This window comes from Cibotium barometz, chromosome 45 (assembly GCF_041138505.1).
Source record: "Cibotium barometz isolate CiBa-2024 chromosome 45, ASM4113850v1, whole genome shotgun sequence".
Classification (NCBI taxonomy): Eukaryota; Viridiplantae; Streptophyta; class Polypodiopsida; order Cyatheales; family Cibotiaceae; genus Cibotium; species Cibotium barometz.
The window spans coordinates 21521405-21548477 of NC_141090.1; the positions used below are offsets into that span (position 1 = coordinate 21521405).

General features: G+C 47.9%; 1 protein-coding gene across 4 annotated transcripts in view; it reads right to left on the reverse strand.

The window, feature by feature from the left end:
- Positions 1–27073, reverse strand: part of LOC147612517 (uncharacterized) — an 80035-nt gene that overhangs the window by 47148 nt on the left and 5814 nt on the right. For 2 of the 4 annotated variants that reach the window (XM_086783149.1, XM_086783148.1), the window contains exons 2-5: positions 22209–22320; positions 21512–21600; positions 21354–21422; positions 17743–17872 (exon numbers count right to left, since the gene is read on the reverse strand). In XM_086783149.1, the coding sequence (XP_086639275.1) occupies positions 17743–17872; positions 21354–21422; positions 21512–21600; positions 22209–22320 (400 nt within the window). Of the gene's footprint in view, positions 1–17737; positions 17873–21353; positions 21423–21511; positions 21601–22208; positions 22321–27073 lie in introns of all 4 variants that reach the window. The other 2 variants (XM_086783151.1, XM_086783150.1) reach the window with 1 other exon arrangement.

Below are 27073 nucleotides of genomic sequence, written 5' to 3' on the forward strand. Positions count from 1 at the left end.
ATCCTCTCCTTCTTTGAGATCACCCTTTCGGATGAGATAGGAGAGTGCCAACTCCCTTGGCTTCTTGCCCACTTCACTAGCCATAGACTCAAAGGTCATATCCACCATAGCATCAGCTTTCCTTGCTTCAATGACACTTTCTACATGGGGATCTTCATGCAAGAATTTCAGCTCTTGCTCTTGGGCTCATCCTCATGCATAGGCTCTTTTCCACGGGATGGCTATCCCATGAATGCACTGTCATAAACTCTCTGAAGTGGCTTGTGCCTTCCATGCAATACATCGGAATCACAAGAAGCACTAGATTGGCCTCTTGAATTTGGCACTTCCAAAGGGTTGCCTTGGCTATCCATTGAGTCAAAAGTGTGTGTTTGCTTTCGATCTCAAAACACCGTGTCTCCTCTTGAGAAAGAGAGACGATGGGGCTCTGATACTGTCATGACCCTGTGAAAATGGAACAGCACAAGTGTGGGCATGGTGGTTGGTGAGCAAGATAAATATTAAATGATTCATATTTGGGGTGCCTGGACAAATAGAAATACGATGGACATCTTCAAGTGTGAAGGAGGACCAAGAACATTAATATTTTTAATGTTCTAACCATGGGTGGCCCCTAGGCATAAGTGGCCCTTAGAAACAATGAACATTAAAGAAAGGGGCCTAGGATATTTTTGGAGAGAGGGGCAACTCCACTTTCGGGAGTTACACGCCTCTCTCATCTCTCTCTCGCTTTTTGGGAAGACATGCAAGCTACGTGCGTGGAGGAGGGGAGAAACCTTGTCGACTAGCTGCTGGTTTTTGCTGCATACAGAACAGGCCGTACAGTCCATGTGGTTGCAGGCCGTACAGCACTGGTGGAGGCTGCCCGTACAGAGCTGTTGACTGCATGTATAGTCGGCTGCTGCAGGTTCAAGCGGCGCAGGCAGGTACGGACAAAAAGTACAGTCCGTACTGTTGGCAGCTGTACGTAATTGGTTGCAGACGCTGCTGTACGACAGCAGGTACAAACTGCTATGCATCAACTGGTTCAGGCGGCGCAAGCGACCAGGGTACAGACAGCAGGCGGGTAGGTTCAGGCGACTGCAATTACAATCCGTACAGTCCTGTACGGACAAGTACAGTCAGGTACTACAGACCTGTACGGACATGTACATGCAGGTACAGTCCTGTTCAATCCTGAACAGTAACAGGCGGCGCATCTCCAGCTGCAGGCGGTGCTTTATCAGAGCATAGTTGGTGAATCAGTCAGGTGGTTGCAAGGAGGAAAATACAGACAGTCTTTGGCAAGTATAGACTGGTACGATCAGTCCCACAGGTGCAGAACCACGCATTGAATTGGTAAGCTCTGAACTTGTCAATCTTTCTTTCTTTCCACTGGCTTATGTCTGCTGCAGAGTCGTGTTATCTGGCCCCTTGTGAGAGGAGAGGTATGGCAGTTTGAAGGGTGGAAACAGAGATTGGATAGTGGATGTATGTTTGAACTGAGTTGAGACCATGTTCATGGAACAGCCAGATGTATGCTCAAGGTTGCCCTGCTGAATTGTCTTGGTTGATTAGAGGGAAGCACAGTGTGTTGCTTTTGTGGGACACAGATCTGTGTGTGAATCCTCTGTGCTAAGAGGTCTTGAGGGCTACCAGATTGGACATGCAGGTTTACTTTTCCTGACTGGCTTTGTTGTACTCAGAAATACATTTCATTGAATTTGAATAAAGAAATACCGAAAGGGGCGCCAAGCTCTGGGGCCAACAGGTGTCGATTTCCTTTCAGTTTTGGGGCATTCTAGCTCCTGTTAATTTTGTTATCTATTTGGACTACAATTGGAAGGGTGACTGCTAGTCTACCGCACTTTGGTTTCTACCAGAGGCCGGTTTCAAGCTTCCGTTGCCGAGACCCATCATCAACTTTCTTAAGGGGGTGAGCTCGTGGTTGACTCGAGGAAAGTCATTGCTGAAAAATTCAGCAACATGTCAGACACAGAAGACGAATATTTTTATAATGAAGAGGAAGAGCAAGAGACCTCTCTTGAGAGAAATGAATCTAAGGATATTCTTGCAGGAGAACAGGCTGCAGATGATTCACAATATGAGGATGTAACACAGCCAGAAGATATGCCTAGTAAAGAGGAAGATGATGCTCAGTTTAAAAATCGTTTGGCAGGTGTAATGGATGTGTTTATGTAGCTCACACAAAGTGAGAAGTTTGCTGAATTTATGAGATCCCGTTCTAAGCCTGAAAAGAGAAAGAAGAAAGTGCGTTCAAAGAACCCACCTCAGGGCAATAATGGTGCCTTCCCACAGGATCCATTTTTTGGACAGTTTCCGAACATGCAACATACTTTTGGTGCAAACTCACATAGTTCCTTTTTCGGACAGCCATCTATTCCTCAGCAGTCTATGCATCTAGGTTATTTTGGTGGTGGCTCTGTGTTCCAATCTATGACTGGGGGTTACCCTCAGGGAGGCATGGGTATGCCAGGGACTTTTGGAGCAAATTTTCAGCCTGGTATGCAAGGGAATATGTATGCTGGTATGCAGTCCGGAATGCAAGGAAACATGTTTGGGGACATGCAACCTGGAATGCAAGGAAATATGTATGGGGGCATGCAGCCCGGTATGCATAATGGTATGTTTGGAAACATGGCTGGAATGTATGGCATGCCAGGTGTGGGAATTGGTAATGTTGACCCTATGATGGGCATGAATGCCGGGGGTAGCAATCTTGTGAAGCCACTTCCTTACGATAATCTAACGCCTATGGGTAAGGCGAAGGATTATAAGGAAGGAGGAGCTGCTCTGAAATTTGACACATTCAGTGGGGCCAAACATAAACTAAAGGCACTAACCTTTTTACAGCAGTTTGATGCTACTTTTTCTGGTGGTAATTACACGGAGTCCTCTAAGGTGAGAAAAGCTGCGACTTTTCTCAAAGGCAATGCATTGCAGTGGTGGTCTACTCTTCTTCTACAGGGCATAGCACCATCTACTTGGGTACAGTTTAAACAGGTGTTCTCTTCCGTATGGCTCACATCTACTTTTGAGGTGGATGTAATGACAGCATGGCACAAGTTGGATGCATCAAAGTGTGACAATCTTGAGGATTATAATAAGAAGTTTTGGGAAGCTTTACTCCCAGTTACTTCTTATCGTGCAGTGCCTTTGTCTGAGCAAGTGGAGAAGTATTGTTGTGGGCTGCCCAAGGAAGTGCGTGACTATTGCATAAAGACTCGAGTAACAAATATGTCACAGATGATAGAGAATGCTATGACAGCAAATGCGTTACTCACTGGGGTCTCATCTGGATTTAAAGGAAGTAAAAGCTCAAGCAAAAAATCTAAACAGTCAGGGCATGCTTCGCGTGATGCAAAAGGGTCTACAGAGAAGTGGTATAAGAAGTTACCAATGCCCAAGAGAACTCCTGAGGAGAGACATGCTTTGATAGATGCTCGAAAATGTTTTTACTGTACAGAAGACGGACATATGTCTTTTAATTGTCCTAAGAGAAAGTCCCAAAAGGACTCTGACACCAAAGGAGAGCCCAAGTCAAAAACCAAAACCTTCTGCAGGGTTAGTTCCTGATCTTGTTGGGGAACAGCCAGGTGGTGAAGAGACTGAGTTGTGCAGGGCATGGGCCAGCCCCCCACATACCGACGCCACACACTACCATCTTGCAGAGCCCTATACTCACGGCTCCACATACAGAGAGCCTTGGGAGCCATCACAAAGCAGGAGTCAAGGAGAGATGAGGAGACTTACTCGCCCCGCAAAAGGCGGGCCTTTGCAGAGATACAGGAGCTAGAGATCTTCCATTTCTTCATGAGTAGAGATAGCACTTCAGAGAGCCCCGTCGACACCCATTGCAGACCCACAGACATGGCACACATATGCAAAGAGCCTATACCACGCCCCACAACAGCCACCTATACCTCAGCCACAGGAGCCTCAACCTACCACAGCTAGCTTCTTTACCCACTTGATGGTAAAGGAAGCTATCCGCCGCCTACAGCATGGACGGGCCACCGACCATATGGGCCTACAGGGTAAGCATCTCATATATGCAGTAGATTCTTTGGCTCCTTTTCTTGCACACCTGTTTTAACAGGGCACTAGCAGAGGGTTTGCCTGCGGAGTGGACGATGCACACCATTGTGCCGATCCACAAAACAGGGGATATGCTCGATCCAAGCAACCAAAGGACGGTTATGGTTGGCCACGTGTTGGTCAAACTCTATGGTGCAGTGTTGGAGCAAGAGCTTAGTTTATATGCTGAGCAAGCAGGTTTACGCTCATCAGGGCAGGCTAGCTTCAGGAGAGCTTTCTCTACCACTGACCATGTATTCACTTTGAGACGTATGATTGATCAGGCCAGAGTGAGGAAGAGAAAGCTCTATTGCTGCTTTGTGTATTTCCGCAAGGCATTTGACACAGTACCACGAGAGAGGCTCTTTCAGCACCTGCAGTCTCTTGGCATACCACAGCAGATATGACATGGGGCATCTATGCATTATATGAGCAGGTTTTTGGGCGAGTCAGATGCCCACGAGGTATGTCCGAGACTATTGCTAGCACCATTGGTGTGAAGCAAGGATGCCCACTTTCCCCCACGCTATTTGGGTTATACATTGATGAGGTGGCTGACTTCATAACACGGGGAGGCGGAGATGGAGTTGATCTAGCAGGTACCTCAGTACATATTAGTCTTTATGCTGATGATATTGTATTAGTGTCTGAGTCTCCAGGAGGTCTACAACAGCATCTACATGCACTTGATGATTCTGCACACAGAGGAGTCTTACTGTGAACCTTGGGAAAACCAAGGTTATGGTCTTTCGTACATCGAGATAGGGCAGGAGTCAGCTGACATTCACTCTCGCAAGACGCCAAGTGGAGGTGGTGACATCATACGTGTACCTAGGGGTTACCTTCTCGGCAGCAGCCACGCGCTTCACCATGGGTTCAGCAGCCAGAGCTAGATTGACACGGGGATATGCAGCATTGACTATGCTAGAGAGACAGTGCCACCAAGCGCATTTTCAGGAGCCCCGGACGAAGGGGTGGCTGTTTGACACATTAGTCACACCAGCACTGATGTATGGAGTAGCGGTATGGGTGCCAGGCCTTGCTACCCATTGGTGGACACAGATAGAGAGACCACACGCCCTCATGATGGCACGCATGATACGCAGCAAACCGTCAGTACCTCATGACATTATCCGAGCAGAGTTTGCTGCACCTCCTATGATGGTAGAGGCCATATTCCAGACTATATGCCTGCTAGACAAATTCAAAGAGATGCCACAAGACAGATTGTCATACAGAGCTTTTGAGGCATCTAGACAGCTGGCTGAGGCAGGAGACAAAGGATCATGGTATGCACAGGTCACACATTGGTTCTCACAGCATGGCCTAGACATGGATCATCTACCACCATTCCAGTATGACAGGGATGCATCACATATCCGTCTCTCTCATAGTGAGAGGAAATAGAGTATTGAGACAAGACCTATGGCAGCTCTATACACGAGAGACGTGGATATCGCCTACACAGCCTCTTCCATCGAAGATGCTATATTACAGAGAGCACTTCATGAGTATCACTGATGATGGATTTATAGAGAGGCCTAGATACATGGAGGGCTTTTTACCACACAGCTCCCGAGTAGCTATTGGTCAGCTTAGAGTCTCATCACATCGATTGGAGATCGAGACTGGCAGAGCAGCACGGATCCCCCGAGAGGAGAGGGTATGCAGATTGTGCAGAGAGGAGGTGGAGAGTGAAGAGCATTATGTATGCAGATGCAGAGCATATACAACCATCAGAGAGAGATATCCCATTTTATTCAGAGAGCCACATTCCCTACGCGAGATCTTTGAGGCGGTAGACCAGCGCATACTAAGGAGATTCATTCTAGACATACAGCATCACAGAGAGACATCATTACAGGCTCAGACAGCTCCAGAGGGGGGACGACAGACACAGATTACTACATTTTTTCAGAGATCCACCCCACTCCCAGCCCCTACACAGCAGGGAATTACTCTCCAGAGAGCAGAGACACTCAGAGCCCGCAAGAGACAGAGGACACCTAGCTTTCGGACACCACGCCTATACCAGAGAGAGATGACAGAGATCAGAGCTCAGTTTCACAGAGAGGGTGCGAAGCGACTGGCTTGCTTCAGAGCAGACCCAGGCATGTTCTTCAGGGAGCTGTGGACACCCCTTCATTGATGTATACCATTTTATACCCCCAGTATGGTACAGGATGGAGCTAGCTAGGTTGCATATCATGATTGTATACTCCATGCATATAGCTTTGCATTCTCCTAGTAGTAGAGCTCCATCCCCTCCCCCACTCATTGTACTTATTGCACACCCAGATTCAGCTTTTTAGTTCAGTACTTTTTCATTTTGTTGGGATGACAGAGGATACCCCACACAAGTACACTGATTTGTCTCATAGGCCGAGTTCGGTCTTTTGGAAGGCGTTAATAAAATCTCTCTCTCTCTCTCTCTCTCTCTCTCTCTCTCTCTCTCTCTCATCATTCGTTTCCCCTCCATGGAAGCGAAGAAGGACTTCTTGAAGAGACGTCCTACACTCAAGCAAACGGGAATATTTCTTGGAGATGACCTCACACTCTCGCAACTTGCCCACATGAAAGAAGTTATGCCCGAGATAAGGGCAGCCCGAGAGAAAGGGAAAGTGGCCTTCTATAGAGATGGTAGAGTGGTGATTATGGAGAGGCGCTCTTCATGACGGCGCGAGACCTATGGGACTACACTCAAAGTTGCTACTTGGAATTGTAATGGATCTCTACGCCTTGATGTAGGGGCTTTTGAGGATAGTTTCACTGGGAGGGACATCATCTTCTACTGTGAGACGCATCAGGCTCCTGGACAGTCCATGCCACATGTTAGTGGATACCGATGGGAGACAGCTTGTAGACAGGAGACTCGTTCAGAGCATAGAGGACGGGGCTCCGGAGGAGTGGCAGTATTGTTTAGAGAGGAGCTACAGCCACTGATACATATAGTCCGCAGAGATGAGCAGGCTAGGTACATGTGGGTTAGACTGAGGGCAGAGACCGGCAGATATCTCTACATTGCTATATGCTATTTTGCTCCTAGTACATCAGTGTATGCATCACCTAGCGGGCAGTCTCCCTTTTCTATTTTGGATGATGACATTTGGTTCAGAGCATAGAGGACGGGGCTCCGGAGGAGTGGCAGTATTGTTTAGAGAGGAGTTGTAGCCACGGATACATAGAGTCCACAGATATGAGCAGGCTAGGTCATAGTTACAAGGGACGGGGGACGGGGACGGGGACGAGACGTGAGACGGCCATAAGTAGGGAACGGGGACGGGGGAGGAAACGGCACTCAAAAATACTTTTTTTAAAAAATTTTCTACTCTACACTTATTCTACTTTGGAAGTACATCAAAATGAGCACAAATTTACACTAAAATGGTAAGCTTTTGAGTCATATTAATAATTAAGTAGATACAAAATGAGTCATGACTCAAGAGTCAAGAGTCAGGACTAAGCCTTAAGGAGGCAGAATACATGGACGGACTCAAATGAGTCAATGACAAAAAAGTGCTGAAGACTAGAGGCTAGAGGCTAGAGCTAAGTAGTAAGGCCCATGAATCATGATCCATGAATGATCATCCACGTGAAGTGCTCGCCTCATGGTCATGGGTAGCTTGTGCCAAAGAAGCATCAAGCTCATCCTCAGTCTCATCCTCACTGGCATGCTGCTCCTGCACCTCATCCTCTTGTTGACTCATCTCCCACTCGGTGAAGGAATCTGCCTTCTTGGTCACGCTCTTGCAAAGCATTCGCAAGTTCGCGCTGACGAAGACAAGGTCATTGGCACACTCTACCCCGAGTCGGTTCCTCTTCCTAGAGGCAATGTGGCTGTAGATACTCCAAAGTTGCTCCAAGCAAGAGGAGCTGACGGCCTGGCTAAGTATGCGGATGGCAAGCTGCTGCAACTCCGGTCCATCTGAACCAAAGTCCTCCCACCATAGAGTAGCACCAACTTTGGAGCGGTCAACCTGTGCATCATGACAGCCATAGGAGCCATGAAATGACCTGTACATCGAAAGCTGGTCCATGATCTTGCGCCTAACCGATGCATCAGGCACAAGACGATCCAAGATGATCCTCCATCCAGCGCTCACCTCCCGGTCGCTCTCCTGCTTGTTGCCTTGGAATTCTAGGTCCACCACATAAGCTGCTGCATGCAATGGAGAGTAGTAGGAATTCCACCTTCCTAGACACAAGGCATGGATCTCCTCGTATCTGTCTTCGTCAGGCACGAAGTCTTTCAACTTCTCTATCATGCCTCGTAGACCTTGCCTATGCATGGTTGCATAGCGTCTACAATCCTCGATAGGTGGACTATGGGCCTCACCATAGCAACTGTGGTCTTCACACGCTCCCACCAAGAGGCGTCATCCGCCCGTAGCCTACACTCTTGGCCAGTGTTTGTATGGAACTCTTGCATGGTGACAAACTCGTCGCTAAAGGAAAAGCCCCCTCAAAGCACCGCTACAATCCTTCAACCGGCCCAACATGAGAAAGTTGTAGGCAAACCGGGTGTCGGAATATTTGAGGAGAGAGAGACAAGACTTCTTGTTGAACTCATGCCGAAGTCTTTGGTGGTTGAGGACAAAGGAGACCATGGTGTTGGCCTCCTCAATGAGCGGGCTGATCCATGGTAATGCCCCGATGTCCTTGAGGAGGTTGTTTAGGCAATGAGCCATACAAAAGGACACCGTGACATGTCCATACATACCTTGGAGAATAGCTCCCGCCGACCTATTGGAAGGCTCCCCATCCGCAACAAAGCCCACTACATGCTCAGGGCCAACGATCTCCATGGTGGTAGCCCACTCCGCCGCAAGCACATCCGCGCTCTTCCCAGTGCCAGATGCATCATGAGATGAGATGAAGTACATCTCTCCGCGGGGAATATGCAACCATGCCGTGAATACTCCTCTTGCGGGTGTCACTCCATCCATCCACAATGAGGGAGACTCCGTTCCTCTCCCATTACCGCTTTGTGTTGTCGGCCGCTTGCTCTAGAATGCGCTTCTCCTTCTTCTCGAACAATGTAGTGCGCAAGCTCTCGGATGAGGGAGGCATATAGGTTGAGCCATACTCCCCAATCTTCTTAACCATGACCTTGAAGTATTCCGACCTATTCAAGAAAGTAATTTACTAATGAGAAGGGGACTAGGATGATGAAAACATGAATGATGAATTGGCAATGATCGATTGCACTTACCTAGCCGCTTGAAAGGCAATGTGGTCGTGGAAGAAGAAGCGGGCCACCGCCATATCCACCTCCTCCTCCAACTTAGGGTTCCAATTCTCCCCAAGTGTAGATTGTCGTCATGGGCCACGTAATGGTTGAGAGGCCGTGGAGATGGAGGGTGCCGGCGTCGTGGATGGAGCAACATTCCGACTTGATGGTGAAGGTGATGGTGTGCATGATCCCGATCCACCACATGACTCCATTGTAGAGGCTTGAGTTCCTCTCCCCATCGTCGCGGGATCCACGGCCACTCGTGGTGTCCTTCTTGTCCCTTCAACTGCCTCGTAGACGCTAAGCTTGTCAAGAAGTTCCCGTCTCTTCTCGGACGTGACCTTCGTGCAAAACCTCACCTCATGCCCACTCTCATGCAAGAGGTGGGCTCGCACTTTGTCGGCGCCACCCGTTCGCCGGTACGAGCAAAGCTTGCATACCCATGGCCGAGAACCGCCTCCATGAGCGGATGGGGTGTAGTTAACCTCCTCCCACCATGTCCATCCCGTTGTCCTTCTACGGGAAGCCCCGGCACGTGAGGAGGATGCCATGGTTGAAGATGGCTTGACTCTTCAGCCTTGAGGAATGAGAGAGAGAGAGAGAGAGAGAGAGAGAGAGAGAGAGAGCCTAGAGGCTTGGAAGTTGGAAGACTCAAGACTCAAGAGGCTTGAGGGAGAGGTGAGAGAGAGAGAGAGAGAGAGAGAGAGAGAGAGAGTCTAGATAGTAGGGCGGCGGTCCGTGGGCCTTGTGTGAGAGGTTTGGAACTTGGAAGTTGGAAAATAGAAGAAGCTTGAGAGCTTGAGAGTTGTGTGTGCTTGTAGCCTTGTAGAGGCTTGTTCTTATATAGATATGCAAGAGAGAGAGAGGCAAGCCTCAAGGGCAAGAGAGAGAGAGAGAGGGCCAAGCCTCAAAGGCTCAAGGCCAAGGCCCAAGCAAGCGGCGGCTGGAAACAGCTGGAAACGCGACTGCAACGGCTATAAACGGCGGGCGAACGGCAGAAAAACACACAAACGGCTCCCTACCGTCCCCTCACAGAACCGTCCCCCACCGGCGTCCCCATTCCTGAGGCGTCCCCGTCGTCGTCCCCTATGAGAAACGCCTCTTAGGGGACGTCCGTCCGTCCCTTGCCGTTCCCGTCGCCTATCTGTCACGTTTCAGCGTCCCTCCGTTCCAAGCAGTCGTCCCTTCTGTCCCCTGTGACTATGGGCTAGGTACATGTGGGTTAGACTGAGGGCAGAGACGGGCAGATATCTCTACATTGCTATATGCTATTTTGCTCCTAGTACATCAGTGTATGCATCACCTAGCGGGCAGTCTCCCTTTTCTATTTGGATGATGACATTTGGGAGTTCTCCAAGGATGGTGACATCATTCTCCTGGGGGACTTCAATGCCAGGACCGCCCATAACCAGACAGTATTTTATGATACCTCAGAGGAGATGTTTAGGGAGCTTGATGTTAGGGATATGGGCCTATCTAGACTTTCACAGGATGAGGAACATACAGTGTATGGGTGGTATTTGATAGACATGGGGACTGCACATGGATTGGCCATCCTGAATGGCCTACAGAGATTCCCGACAGCGGGCGGTTTCACTAGCTTTCCACATCGGCATGGTGCTAGTACAGTGGACTATGTTATGGCTCAGCCCAGTCTCATTCCCTCTTTTCAGGATTTTATGGTAGACACTAGGCCGGTTGGAGTAGTAGTGGATCATGCTATCTTGTCCTTCACTCTCACATTTCAGTTCAGCACCGCTCCATTGGGACAGGTCTCCACACACACTCGTTATACCTTTACGAGGGAGACTGACACCGTGTACACGGATGAGATATGCAGACGCTTATGTGCCGAGGAGCCGAGACGGCCATTAGATGAGCTCACTCAGATATTGTTAGAGACACTTCGTGCTGCAGGATCAGAGGCATATCTGTCAGAATACGCAGCGGAGATGATGACCAGATCTGGGAACACAAGAGCAAAACGCATGCAGAAAAAATACAGCACAAGAGAGAGAGAGAGATATAGGCGTGTAACTCTACTCTATAGACACAAGAAGATCCCGGAGTATGATACAAAAATGGTATGGGGGCTGGGGGCCTATATATATGCCCCCACATCAGCAGTCGGCCTGCTGTAGGGCAGCCGACTACAGCAGGCCAGCCGACTCGACACAAAAATCCTCCACGACTGAATAATCACAGTCGGCCAGTATCAAAATGGGTCGGCCAGCAGCAGAAGAGTCCCACGACTCATGCAGTGCAGTCGGCCATGTCACAGATGCAGTCGGCCGGGCTCAGGTCCTCCTGCCACTACTAGACTGCCTCCCATGCCACAGAAAAAATGGGAAAAATAGGGGAAAAATGCGGAGAGTGGGGAAAAATGATAAAACGCCTCATAAGGGCGGGCACACCCACAACAAAGGCCCTGGTGTATAAAACTAGACAGGAGATGACTTCTAACACCCCCTCTCAGCTCCTGGCTGTGAAACCAACCACAGGGAGCTGGGTGCCGCCTGAGCAAAACTTGAGAGAGCGACTTCGTGAAGAGGTCCACCGTACTGTCCTCCGTCGAACAGAACTCTAGCAAGATGTCATCAGCAACAATCTGTTCACGAATAAAGTGCCTCTGGATGACCATGGGTTCCTCCAGTGGAAGCCCAAACCTACAATGCAACCTCTGCATCCTCACCACCTCACAAGCAGCATCACAAGCAGCCCGGTACTCTGCCTTAGTCTGCGACAAGGCAAAAGATGACTGCCTCTTACTGCTCCGTAAAACTGCTCCTGGGCCTGAAGTAGATCTCCTCGTGTCCAGATCTCCTCCCCAAACCGAGTCACTCCAACCGTGGAGTCGGACTCCATTCAACAATCCCCCTCCTGTGTACAAGAGTCCATGATCCTTCGCATGCCGCAGAAACCACAGGAAACGCAATCCTGCCTCCCATAGAGTCATCTGCAACCATGAGCTCAACTGCCTCATCAGGAAGCTCCCGTCCAATCTGGTGTCCATCAACCAGATCAATGAACCATTCTGCTTCTGAGTCAAAGAGGCATCACACTGCTCACAAGGATCAACACCTGTTACGGTGCAAAAACAAGTCCTAGAAACCTGATGAAGACCACGCAAGGCCTTCTGAAACCTGTCAACTACCCCCTTTGAATCCGGAACCACAAAGCCTAGAGTATGCACCTCCTTCTGCAAGTAATCAACTGCCACCTGCCTCGCTTTCCGAAAGGTCCTCGAGGAAAGAACATCCTCAACTATTGGAGGTTCTTTGTCCCGAATACGACGAGATATCAGAGCATAAGTGACCTGTTCAGTTTTCTCTGACTGACGAACACAAGAACTGCCAACATCAGTACTGGAAAGTTCCTGCCAACTGCTGCCATCTACTGGCAAGCTATCCACCATTTGGTCCCGGAAAGCCTGCATCTGCAGCGTATCCACACCTAAGTGGCCATTACCAGACTGCCACTCATCACAAACCTGAGGACCTGGGAGAGAGAGTGCTGAAAGCTTGTAAACTCCATTCTCCACTCCGCCTTCCCAAACCACTTGGCCTGTTGCTTTGTCCCGGAGAGCGACGAAATGCTCATCAAACTCCACCCGTACGCCAGTCTTGCAAACCTGATGCACTGACAACAGATGAAAACCAAGTGCCGGAACATACAACACCTGGGAGGAATGCTTCCCCCCTCTGCCATCGGGAAACCGGAACGGGAAGAAGTCATGTGCCTGGAAGCACCACTATCTAGAATCCACTCCCGAGTATCCGTTGCGGAGAGTCCTCCAATCTCCTCCCTGCCTGAAGAAAATGAAACATCGGTGTCCATCACCTCCAGGTGCACAAAAGCCGGAGTCTTCATGATTGCTGCTGAGGAATCTTCACCCTTCTCGGTCTTCCGCTTGGGACACTGCCTCCAATAGTGGCCTTTCTCGCTACAATCATTACAGGTCCTCTCCGCCTTTAGTTTCTCGCGGTTAGTAACGAACTTCTTCTCAAAAGACTTCTCCGTCGAAGCCTTCCCTTTGCCCGTGTTACGGCCTTTCGACCGTTGGCCAGTTAAGGCCTCCGAACCTCCACCCTGAGGAGGGTTCGTGAATCGTTCCTCCTGGTCTAGGACCATGGGCACAAGCTCCTCCCACGTGATGGTGCCGAGCCTGCCACCACTGGTAATCAAAGACGAGTAAAATGCTGAGTACGGAGAGGGCAAGTGCGGCAGCAACGTTATGGCCATGTCCTCTGACGATATCTCCTTCCCAGCCTGAAGAACTTCCTGCTGAAGAGCCTGCAGCTTGTTAATATGCTCCCGCATCGTCGACGACTTTGCAGGGTTCATAACCTGCATCTGTACTTCCAAGGAAATCCTCTTCATGGGCGATACCCTGTTGTAAAGAGAGGCCAAATGCTGCCATATACCTCTGGCCAGCGTCATATGCTTTACATGATTGATTACCTGCAGTGTGCAGTTGAGAAAGATAAACGAACGGACCCTGGCGTTGACACGATCCCACATCTGTGTCTGGGCCTCCCGGTCCTTTCGGATCGACGGTAACTCCCCTTCCTCTACTTCCGGCCGTGGAACCCCAACAACGACGAAATCAGCGAGGTCGTAAGACTCCAGAACAGATTCCATCATAACCTTCCATATGCCGTAGTTGCTCCCGTCCACCGGGAACGTGGGGAGTGTCGGGATCTTCACATGCCTCTCGGCCATCTCAAACAGATCTGCCATTGCGGGGATGTACTCTGAAAAGGGTGGGTGGGTGGGAACAAAGAAGAACTAATACCTGCAAGTGGCTGTCCAGCAAGTCAGCCCGCCATCCTCTTGCTTCTCCTCTTCCCGAATAGTCCAAAACAGTCCACCAATCAGCCACACAACAGTCCCCTTCTTGCTCACACAAATCCCAAGAACTATCTAGAGCCTAGGCTCTGATACCATGTCAGAATACGCAGCGGAGATGATGACCAGATCTGGGAACACGAGAGCAACACGCATGCAGAAAAAATACAGCACGAGAGAGAGAGAGAGAGAGAGAGAGAGAGAGATAGGTGTATAACTATGCTCTATATACACAAGAAGATCCCGGAGTATGATACAAAAATGGTATGGGGGCTGGGGGCCTATATATATGCCCCCACATCAGCAGTCGGCCTGCTGTAGGGCAGCCGACTGGACACAGAAATCCTCCACGACTGAATAATCACAATCGGCCAGCATCAAAATGGGTCGGCCAGTAGCAGAAGAGCCCCATGACTCATGCAGTGCAGTCGGCCATGTCACAGATGCAGTCGGCCGGGCTCAGGGTCCTCCTACCACTACTAGACTGCCTCCCATGCCACAGAAAAAATGGGAAAAATAGGGGAAAAATGCGGAGAGTGGGGAAAAATGCTAAAACACCTCATAAGGGCGGGCACACCCACAACAAAGGCCCTGGTGTATAAAACTAGACAGGAGATGACTTCTAACAATATCCCCATAGTCAGCCTACACGAAGACGATCTGGGAACATGCCCCAAAACAGCTGGTATGATGAGAAGTGCAGAGAGATGAGGATCAGATTACAGAGAGAGGTGCTCATGGGTGTTACCACTCACAGACAGTCACGGATTACCTTCCGGCGCCTAGTGCGACGGAAGAAGAGGGCTTATCTTGCTCAGTTAGAGAGGGATTTGTATCAGTTATTTATGAGCCAGGACTCAGGCGAGGCATGGAGACTATTCCACGAGCATTCACCATCACCAGCCATTACCTCCACAGAGATTTGGGGTGAGTATGCAGCATCCTTGTACACAGCACCAGGACAGCCGCCCCTGCCAGACCCATCGGAGCCATGCCCAGAGACATGTGCTTTCTTTACTGCTGAGATGGTAAGGAAAGCTATTGACAGGATGAGGACTGGGAGAGCATATGATCATGATGGTTTGGTAGCAAAGCACTTTATTCATGCCAGAGATATGCTTGCAGAGCTTATTGCTATGATGTTTAACCGAGCCATGTGTGAGGGTTTTCCTAAGACTTGGAATATGTCCACGATTGTGCCTATCTTCAAGTCAAGGGATCCCATGCTTCCTGGGAATTATCGTACCATCATGATTGGTCACACATTGGCTAGATTATATGCATCTATTCTTGAGCAGGAGTTGAGTAGATGGGCAGAGAGAGAGAGCATACGTGCATCAAGGCAGGCAGGGTTCAGGAGAGGTTTCTCCGCTCTTGACCATATCTTGACACTCAGAGCTATTATTGAGGAGGGCAGATTATATGGCAAGAGGATTTATTGTTGATTTGTGGATTTCCGCAAAGCTTTTGACACAGTACCGAGAGCCAAACTGATGCGCAGACTATAGGAGATGGGAGTGTCCACAGAGCTGATTTGTGGAATCATGGCTTTATACAGGACAGTTGTGGGGCAGGTACGTACTACTCAGGGTATATCTGAGATGGTTCACTCCACTATTGGGGTGAAACAGGGCTGCCCCCTTTCTGCCACCTTATTTGGGATGTATGTGGATGAGGTTTCGGACTATGTAGAGCGGGAGGGTGACAGAGGAGCACAGCTAGCAGGGACATGCTAATGGATGGAGATGTATGGAGAGGCCCTTGGTTTCTATGATTTCCCGGATGATTAGGGCCAAGGCCTCCGTACCACATGATATTATCCGTGCAGAGATGGCTGCCCCCCGATTGGTAGTAGAGGCACTCACTTGATCAGTCTCCTTTATACATAGCACTTGGGCTCTCCCTAGAGACAGATATGCTCGCTTAGCCCTGGAGTCTTCACGATAGTTGGCATCACACGGAGACGGATCATGTTGGTATGCACAGATGACAGCTTGGTTCCAACTGCATGGCTTTAGTATGGACAGGCTACCTCCATTTCAGTACTCCCTGGATGCACTCTCCCTCTCTCTCACACGGGCAGAGATTACCAGACTTATCAGGCAGGACTTGACTCAGCTGGACACTAGGAGGACATGGATACAGCCGACACACGAGCTTGGTACGAAGATGGCTTTCTATAGAGATCATCTTCTCCAGCGCACGGAGGATGGGTTTGTGATTAGACCCAGCTACATGGATACTCATCTTTCTCATGGGGTACGGTGTGCTATTGGTCAAATGCGCACATCCTCACACCAACTAGAGATTGAGATTGGTAGATTCAGAGGAGTACCAGCTGAGGCCAGGATTTGTTAGTTGTGCCAGATGAAGCCAGAGACACAGTTACATTACATATGTCACTGTCCAGTATATTATGAGATACGAGGCCGTTTTCACTACCTGTTCAGAGAGGGTTTCGGACCACTTTCCAGAGTCATGAGATACCAGGATCAGAGATACCTCGGATTATACTTGCTGGAGTTGCGTAGACATAGAGAGGGTCTCTTGAGAGGGAGGGGATCAGAGAGGGAGAGACACCTACAGAGGCACATTACAGACTTCTTTCAACCAGAGATTGAGCAGTCAGGCCAGCAGGCATTGCAGCTAGCCCCAGAGTATAGCCGCACCAGAGGTACACTGATTAATCGGGCTATAGAGCTGGGGCGGTCCAGGCGCCCCAAGATGAGAGGCCCATCCCGACACCGGCGGAGACTACAACAGAGGATCAAGACCATACTAGCACGGCATGGGAGACGTCCAGTCAGAGTACTCACCATGGAGGACATTGAGGATATCCGCCATCGACCAATGAGAGACATCTTTGGATAGTGATGTATATGATGCTTACCTTTGTTGCTGGAGTTTTCCTTCCCAGATGTTATCCATTAGGAGCTCCTAGTACCTTACTTTTCCTCATAGTTGTTGTTTCAGTTTCAGTTAGTTGGTTAGTTGTTTTAGCTTTTCTTACACACTGCACAGACATTGTATCAGATCCACCAATTGTTGTAACCTTTTTGGTCTCATATGTCATTTTGGCCTTTTGAGGACGTTAATATATCATTTCCTTTCATTTCTCTCTCTCTCTCTCTCTCTCTCTCTCTCTCTCTCTCAATTTTATGTATCTACAATTATCATTTGTAACTTGTGGACATTGTATTTATATATTTAAAGGGGCTTATAGACATGACATGTAACTTCTTCAAGTATTTTTGAGATTGAAGCTATTCTTTGAAATTTGCCAGTTTGACTTTGCACGTTCAAATAACTAATGCACGGCTCTTTGTTTGCATGCTGTAATTTGTCTTCCACCAACTTCGAAGAGTGGAAATTTTTTATGGCTGTATTTAGAAACATGGACATGAAGCTTACGGGTCATGAAAACTATGATGAGGATGGTCAATTGTAGATAATAGAAATCAAAAGCCCACCAAAACCTTTGATAGCAAACTAGTGTTAGACAACGACTGTATTAATCTTCATACAAAACTAGAGAGAATATTTTAGAAGGTTAGCAGCAAAAAGGTTTGTAAAAACAACCTAACCTGATCACTTGCACTTGGGCTTTGATAACTAGTGTATCGGCAACTGTGAAGCCATCCAGCACTTTTGAGAGCTCCATAAACTTCTTCCATCCCCAATCATGTTCTTTTTTACAAAACCGGTGCAAGGTATCTACAAAAAAATTAAATGCATATCACAAAAATGGCTACACTATACATAATAGCAAAGCACTGAGACTAGAATAAACTAGAAACACTCAATTGCAACCAAGGTATAAAGCGCACTGCTCCTTGAAAAAGGTGCACTGCCTAGCATTAACACATCAAATATCTGTCTTCAAATATGAAACAAGCACGAAAGCTATCAAAACATGAGGAACTGAACATAAACAGACAAAAGCAAAGAATACAAATTTTGACCAACTGCTGGACGCACTTCATTGCCTCTAAAATGCATGTAGGCATGCACACACGCACACCCACCCACTGTGCACATCTATACACAAAAACAACACCCCCCCAATAGATTATCCCGAAGAAAAACATGAGGAGCTGAACATGAACAGACAAAAGCAAAGAATACAAATTTTGACCAACTGGAAGCACTTCATTGCCTCTAAAATGCATGTAGGCATGCACACACGCACACCCACCCACTGTGCACATCTATACACAAAAACAACACCCCCCCAATAGATTTTCCCGAAGAAAAATCTTCTAGAACTTGTCATGGAGAACGTGGTACTTCTCTGAAGCCCTGGCCACCATCTGCGGAATCTGGATGTAAATCATCGCACACTGTGCACCTTTCCTGATTTCTCTTTTAGCCTGTAAATGGCTTATGAGAGGAAAGTTCGGGATTCCTGGCTCACACTTAATGGTCACGGGGGCTTTAGACACATTCCGACTAATCACAAAACTGTGCTTGTCCCACTTGATATCTAGCTGGACCTAGTGAAACCACTGAATGCCAAAAATTATGTCAACTCCTACAAGAGGGGCAACCATAAAATCACGCACAAACTCTACGCCCTGAATGACTAACTTAGCACTCTGAGCTTCAAACTTGATGCTCACATCGTCTGTGCTAGATCCCTTAACTTTCTTGTCTACCAAAGTCAAGACGAAACGGGCTCGCCGAGTGACCTGTACTGTGACCACATCCCCCGTGTTGCCGCTTTCAAACAAGACGACGACTCTTGGGCCACCTATGTAGCCAGAGGTCTTGAGCAATTCTTTGCGCTCATACTCCTGATCATAGGTGCCCTTCTACTTATCTTCGAGCTCCCGGCTAACGATTGCTCCAACCGAAGCACTGGGATCCAAAGAACTAGGGACTGCCACTGGGGTCTGTGTGGGAGCTAGGCTCATCACTGAAGCCGTGGAGGCTAGGGTGGTTGTCTGTGAAGTGGTAGTCTTCTTAGGGCACTCCCTAGAAGTGTGTCCTTTTGTATGACAAAAGAAGCACCTACCCTCCTCCTTGTAGTGAGCGGTCTCCTCAAGGCTCAGCATTCAGTTTACCATCGGTCTTGCCTGCCTGAGCTTTTTGGTCTGGAGTAAGCTTGGGCACATTGGTCGAGTTCTTGGAGCCAGAGGCTCCCGTGCTCTGTCTGGGGAAGACCCCGTCTAGTTCTACCCTTTTCCCTCGAAGGCAATTGCCTTGGGAGTCGCAGGCCGGGAAGTCTTGGGCTTATGCTTCATTTCGGCACTCTGCGCAAGCGAGTGCGTCTTCGCAGGTGGCTGGCTTAAACATATGCACCTCCCATTGCACTTGCGTGTCCAAGCCATAAAGAAACTGTCCTTTCTTGTCCTTGTCAGATAAGTCCAACAGCAAACATAAGTTTGAAATCTTACAAGCAAACTAAAGAACCAGTTGCGCATTTTGACATGCTCCCCTAAACTCGTCTTCGAGTCACTCAAGGTAATGGGGCGATAGAAACCGCCGCTTAAGGTCGAGGACAAACTCGTCCCAAACATAAGCTGCCATACCTAATCTGGTATGGGCATGAGCCCATTGGGTCCACCAAGGAATGGCCTCACCTTCCAAATGACTGGAGGAAGCTGCCGGTGTCATTCTTGCGTCCAAAGCCGCAAGGTATCTTTCGCGTTCCACGTGTCGCCTGGCGTCGTGTTGTGCAAGCATAGGCTACTGCCGCACGGTCTTCCATCTCTCGAATCTCCAATGCACACATATGCAACTCGAGCATAGAACTCGGTTGCGGTCGTGACCCTTCAAAAGGGTCATTTTGTAGAGGATATGGAATCTGGGAAACGGAAAGAGAGGGAGGAGCAGACGGAAAAAAAGAAGCTGGGGAACGGGTGCACTCTTCCAAGGCCAAGATCTACGCCTTCTGCTCTTCCAATTTGGTACCTTGTTCTGTGATTGCTCGCATCATCTGTTGAAACATCTCCGGTACACTCATGCTTGATGCCCTAGATGGACTGCCTGGTGCACTTTGGTCCCAAGGTGGTGGTTCTCCCTCTTCGCCGTAGCTCGCCATAGCAGGAAAATGCACTTCCTTACTGAAGCCCCCAACATGAATGGTGCATTTGCTTTATTAGAATGATGCAAATCAAAAAATTCAGGCTGAATCTTGACCTTCTTGGCTGAGGTAAACCTATGTCCTTGACCTTCAGAATTCACCTTGCGTTAACTCCTCCTTGGCTGTCCGGGCCCCTTGAGTAGCTTCAGCACTTTGTGAACAATGCGATGATGGAATCGTTTTCTTGGCTGGAGTATTTATACCCCCTCAGCCCTCTAGTCTGCCAGCAAAATAAACCCCGACAACTTGTTTAATTAGCATTTAATGCTCTTTTTAATGGTCATTTCACACTCTAGGCCGCTAGCCTCTCTTTGCTTCTGTCCAATCACCCCTTCAGGGGCGGGCTGTAAAACCTGCACAGGCTGCCATTGGGGTAGCCCACAGTCTGGCCTAGCCTTTGGGGCTGGCCAACTGGGCTGCCCAGGCCTGCCATGCTGGCCACTGGCTGGGTAGCGCTTATAGCCCTGTCGGCTGCCTGGCCAGGCCCCATAGAGCTGGCCGACGGCCTGCCCAACCCACACTAGGGCTGGTGGGCTCAGCATGGGGCCTTCCTAGCCCCTTGGAGTGGCTCTAAGCTGCCCCTGCCCACTGCTAAAGCTCTAATCTTTGATCTGGGGTAGTCCCTATGGGCTGGCCCCTTCTTTACATGCAACCTACATGCCTACCCAGATGTCCAGCACCTCGTCGCAGAACAAATACTCAGATCACCCGACATCAGTCCAGAGGGAGACTCGTAGCACGGACTGGCACAGCTTCATGTGCGGGACAATGCACACCTCACCTCGGACACTGAGGGGAACCTTGGCTGACTCGTCCCGGACTGGGCTCACATGGGACCAGTTTCCACTCATCCTACACCTTCTTGTTCAGATATGTCCACGTGGCATCCAAGTGCGGGACGCACGTGACAACCCCCACGTGCGTGCACACACACACACACACATAGCTACCAAATTATGGTCCTACCTATACATTTGAGAGTAAAACCCACAAACAAGAAAGAAAACATAGTAGTACACAACCGGAACCATTATGCAGCCACCAAAATTGGAATGGGCTGGTGTGTTCTGAAAGCATGTATAAATGCACAACAGAGGAATTAACACTTGCCTGAGTATTTAGACTTTTTTGGATCTTTATTGACGACAGCAATAGTAAACTGTACGAAGTGACTCCAGCCTAGAATGACAACAAGCATCTCAGTCAGCCTATCGTGACTTTCAAACCCCTAAACTGCTTGCTTATAATTCCAGTCTCTCGAGACATACCAGGTAGCAGCTTGTCGTAATCAGCAACACAAAGAAAGAGAGACAAGTGGTTGCACACGTCACAACCCTGAGGATATACAAGAATGTACCTGCACAAAGGATAAGCGAAAATGAACCATACAGTGAGGTAGGCATATATGCTTCATGACTTTCTGTGAATAGTGCCATATCTATGAACACGTAAGGGTCACCTTCTCTACAGACTCTCCAAATGCCATGGCTGCTGCCCCCACCCAAAACCTCAATAATTTCAGGTAAATACACTCAAACTTCAAAGGCATCCTTCCTGAGGCTTGACTACCACTATAGACTCAAAATGCTATTTAAAGTAATCCATTAAGATACTCTACCCCACATCCCAGAACAGTCATTTAAGAGTGGTCATGATATCAGCACTTCGACAGATTTGCAGGGAGGAAATGCAAAGCAAGTAAAACCATAGCCTCCAAACATTCAACGTACACAATCCCTATCTCGACACAAGATTCCTAACATGCATAAATAGTGATGGCAAGTCCAGGTTGTTACCCAAACTTAAACATTAACATACAAAGTTGTACTTGATCAGGTTTCATTCAGACTTTAAATGCTATTTCTTAACAGAAGTACGAAACCTTTGGTGTGCAACACAGGGTGATGCATGATGTTCCTTTTAAAATGAGCACAAACAAGCTGTAAAAGAACAAAAATTAAATACCATTTGTAACCACCAACTTCAAAAACGTTGCTTCGAAGCTCCCGCTTGCTGATTTGTGAGAAGTTCTCTATCTTCCATGTAAATTTTCCATACAAATCAGATGGCCTTGGTCCTGATACACAATAAATAGCAGGGTCAATGAAAATTGTCACATGCAAGGAACCTGAAAGAATGTGCTCACTTGAAGACATATTTTACGTTCAACAAAAAGTTAAAACATTTGTCATGAGCAGAATGATTTCAAAAAACAAACGACAAGTTGCGAAGTGAAGAAACTATTAGTAAAGGATCTCCATAACACATTAATTGCAAAATGACTAAAAAAGAAGCGCATGTCAAAATTACTCTTAAACAACGTGGTTTAAGTGCAGCTATCTATTGGAATCATAGATGCCTTAAAACATACAAGAAAAATGACATGTAGATAAGGCTCACAGTATATGTACTAAACATGAGCATTCAGTACCCACGCGTTCAGAAACAGCATCATTAGAGCACTTTCTAACAGCATAGGCCCATCCACATGCATACATAATTGGAAGTGTTCAGCCCTACACATCCATCACTTCTAACATATCCAGGCCCGCACTCCTTATCCTATTCAGACTTCTGAAGCCTGAATGAGCCATGTACCAGCCTGTCAAGCATGATGCACATCCAGACCAAGCTGCTAGTATGGCCTGACCAAACCAGAGCATAATGACACTGCTTAGACGCTCGTTTGGAGCAGTTCTCAGCAGCCATAGCCAGCGAGTTGTCCTTTGTAGATGAGATATCTCACCATTTACACATTTGATCGTAAAATGCTTTACACACTTTCATTCAAACAAAACACCCAAATCCTTTTGACACATTTGGGTCCAGTGTCTATCCTACATCTACTTGTGGCCCTTGCCTGAAAGCTGAGATGTCTTGTAAGACCTGATGTAAGGTAGAATTGATCTCTTTACTAACAACAAGATCAAAGCCATTGCCTGGGCATCTCTGGCATCCCATCTTTTCTGTGCCCAAGTGGCAAGGAGCAAGTACTGGAGCCTGTTGAGCACCTCACCCAATATCTGCAGGATGGGCGACATCACCGTTAACAAAACCCCACATACCCTTGATCACCAATAAATTTCTGACCATAAGACTCCAAAGGGAGTAGTTGCTGCCATCAAGCTTGTCCTCTTGAGACAAGACCCAAATACATCCCCTACATTTTGTGCCATTACTTCACGTGTTCGGGCAACAACACACACAATGTCTCTATTGCCTTTTCCAAATTTCCCTTGGAAACCACACACAGCTTCTCTCCAGCTGCTCAAATGCACAAAACCAGCTGAAGAGGAAGAACTCCTCTGGACAGGTATCTGAACTTGAGAGAGAAATTACATCACTTCTACTCTGTGCCTATTCAAAAGAGATGCCAAATTACCTCCTTCCAAACCCACATCTTTTGAAGGCACCCATCATCAACCAGCTCTGGCTCGTCCACTTCAAAAGCAGAAACCAGATCTGGGCATAGTCACTAGAAACGAGAAACGGGAACAGAAACGTTCAAGGAATGGAACGAGCGTCGAGTTTTTAAGGATGGAAACGGCCGTTTCCTGTGACACAATCACTTGGGAAATGAGAAACAGCATGAAAACGGGTGGGATCCTGAAACGGAGAAACACGTTTCTAGGGACTGAAACGGCCGTTTCCTGTGACTATGGATCTGGGCCTTGATACTAGGCTAAAAAGGGCCTTTACCAGGCTGATTTACACATGTCACATGCTTAGGCAGCCCCAACCCTGTCCCTAGCCTACGAGATTCTGTCCACATGCTGCCAAATTTATTGGTGCATGTGACCTCCTCCCCTCCTATTGAACATGAAGCACTAGAAATATAAATTCACCTTTGCTCCACGTCTACCTATATCATCCACTCCCCACTGATGTAATTCTTTCAATCTTTTGTCAATTCCGGAACGTTGGAGGGATGCCTACATTTGTTTTGCTGCTATTGTTTGATTGACACAGTCTGGCCCGCAAATCAGGTTTGAAGGGAACAACAAAGATATGATCACGTGGGTTGCCCAAGGAGTGGGTTAGCAGTGTTGTCTTCAGGACATGCCTGAGTCAAGTTACATACCTCCACCACAGAGGTTGGACAATGCATCGGAGACCATTGCTAGCATCACAGTTGGCACATCTAAAAGGCTAGATGCCCCGAGGCCATGGAGGGCACCTTGGTTTATGATACACAGTGCATTTGCAAGATCTGGAGTGATATCATCCACACGCTCATGGCCACTTGGGCCAGGATTCCGGGATCTTCAAGGCATAGTCACCAGGGAACGGGAACGGATATGGGAACGAGGGGCCAGTCCGGAACGGGAACGGGACCCCTTGCAATCCGGAACAGGATCCGGAACGACACGTTATCATATTTCAATACACATGAGTAGACAAATATACAATTAAAAGCAGGTAAAAAGAGACAAATATACAAGAATATCCACCTCATCCCACCATGACCATGCTTCGTTCTTCTTGGCTCTCTTGGTTCCCTTAGGAGGCATTATATGAGAGAGAGAGAGAGAGAGAGAGAGAGAGAGAGAGAGAGAGAGAGAGAGAGATTGTACTTGGCTTTGAGAGAGAGATTGTACTTGGCTATGAGAGAGAGAAAGCTGTCTTGGTTCCCTTATGAGAGAGAGAGAGAGAGAGATTGTACAATGTACTTGGCTATGAATAATGAGAGAGAGAGATTGTACTTGGCTATGCACACTGTACTTGCAGCTGCAGTGTGCACTCTGTAGGTTTTTATAAGTTCTCAGAGAGGTACGTTTTTTTTAAAACGTTGATATTGACGTTTTTTTTTTAACGTTGCAGGGCAGCCTGGCAGGTCGTCTTTCAACGTTTTAAAAAAACGTTGCATAATCTTTTTTTTTTCCCATGTTTTTTTTAAGGGGTCGGCGGCGGCGCTACTTGCAGGTATCCGTTTTTTTTTTTTTAATACAAAGGGTGCCCAAAACGTTTTGGGCACCCGTAACCCTTCTATTCAAAAAAAAAGAAAGAAGGATGCGCTATTACGCTGCCGGCGGCCAGAACGTGGAAAAAAAAACGTAAGGGGTGCCGCTTCGCGAATCATGGAAAAAAAAATTAAAAAAGCGTTCCTCCACGTTCCGCCGTTCCCAAATTCCATTCCTCCATGTTCCCCCGTTCCACACCAATGGAACGGCGTTCCCATGTGACTATGCTTCGAGGGCCGTAGAGAGAAAACGTGACCAATTCATGAGAGAATGGGATCATGCAATTTTTCACTCTATCTCATATGTGGCCTTGCTGGCAGCACAAGGCAACCGATTGGTTGAGATTTCCCTCTTGCTTGGTCTGAAATCTTCCTTTTTGTTTTTTTTTTTTTTTTTCATGCTTAATAGAAGTCTCTTTTCCAAGAAAAAAAGATGTGGACCTGCTAACATGTGAAACACCTCATTATAAACTCCAGTAGCTTGCCACTGTACGTTCTACTTCATCTTGGAGACTGTTTCTAGAACTTGTGTTACTTTGCAGAACCTAACATCAGCACTTGGTCCTTGGCACCTGTTCAAACTCCTGGAAAACTTCGGGTCCTTAAAGTTCACCAGTCCCACCCACATCGCCCCATCTAGAAAAGAAACGTCTGGAGTATAGCTGGTCTAATTTTTTGCCAAGGAAAATTGTTGAGGCTTGGATATCAATCTCACACTGGGGTATGAAGAATATGCAGAAGCACATTCATAAACAGGTATACATAGCTGAAAGCTTCCAGAATAAAACCTTTCATTGCTACTCACACATTGGAGTGTAAGTGTTCCCAGTCATTTGCCAGAAGTTTAAATGACCAGTGGAACTGCCAATGCTGAACTTCGTCAGCCAATGGGTACTTTTGCTGGCTGGGAATAGTCTAGAACAGGTGACCAAAGCTGTGCAGGGGATGAACCGGACAGAGGGCAAATAGGTTGACACACCAAGAGTGTTAGATAGAACTACTGGTTTGTGCACATGGAACTGGGGGCAGCCATGCTAGGGCTCTGTTCAGTAAGCTGGATGACCCTGTGAATTCCCTTGTGGGCTGCCTAAATTTATTTCCCTGGCCTATACAATGTTGATTTGCACAATGCTGCTTTTTTTTCCCAAGCACAGCATGGAGCAACTGAAGCAAACTTTGCAATCTAATGATAATAATGGCTCGTGTGCGAAGCAAAAAAATAGGATATTTGATTGTAGATGTTGTGATGACCTACAACTTTGCTCCCTCGAGTTACTTCAACGTGATTGCTGATGCGTTGTCAGGCGTTTTTCTGAGAGGTGTTTTGGGCTTGTGTACATATGGATGCATGGCAGGTGTGAAGAGTTTGGCTTTGAATGCGTTGCCAGGTGTACAGGGTGAATGGTTTGGTCTTAGGCTTGTGCAGGCCTGTCAGGAGTAAGGTCAGCTGCAGGTGGTATCAGCTGTTCGGCCGCTTGATATGTGTACGCCTCCCCAAGTATGAGTGGGCATTGGAAGGCTGTATTTGAAATGTGTATGGAAGCATGAACAGTTAATAGATTAAGGGCCGGTGTTGCCTTGAGATTGGTGTGAAAAGCATAAGAGTGAGGGTGGCCATCCATTAGGCCTTACAAAAAATAATAAATAATGATCAACGTGGCCTGCAATGTTGAAAACCACATGGAGGCCTGAGTGGCTGCCATCGCATCTTCTGGAAAGTTGGCGAAGCTGGCGAAGCATGGGAGTCGGCGGGTTGAAAAGGTGTGGCCGCCTCGTGAAGGTGGGGGCTCTGATTGATTTGCAGAGAAGAACGGCGTGGAGGAGCCGCCGGGCTACAACTAGAGGCTGGGGGCCTCCCTTGTGAAGAGCA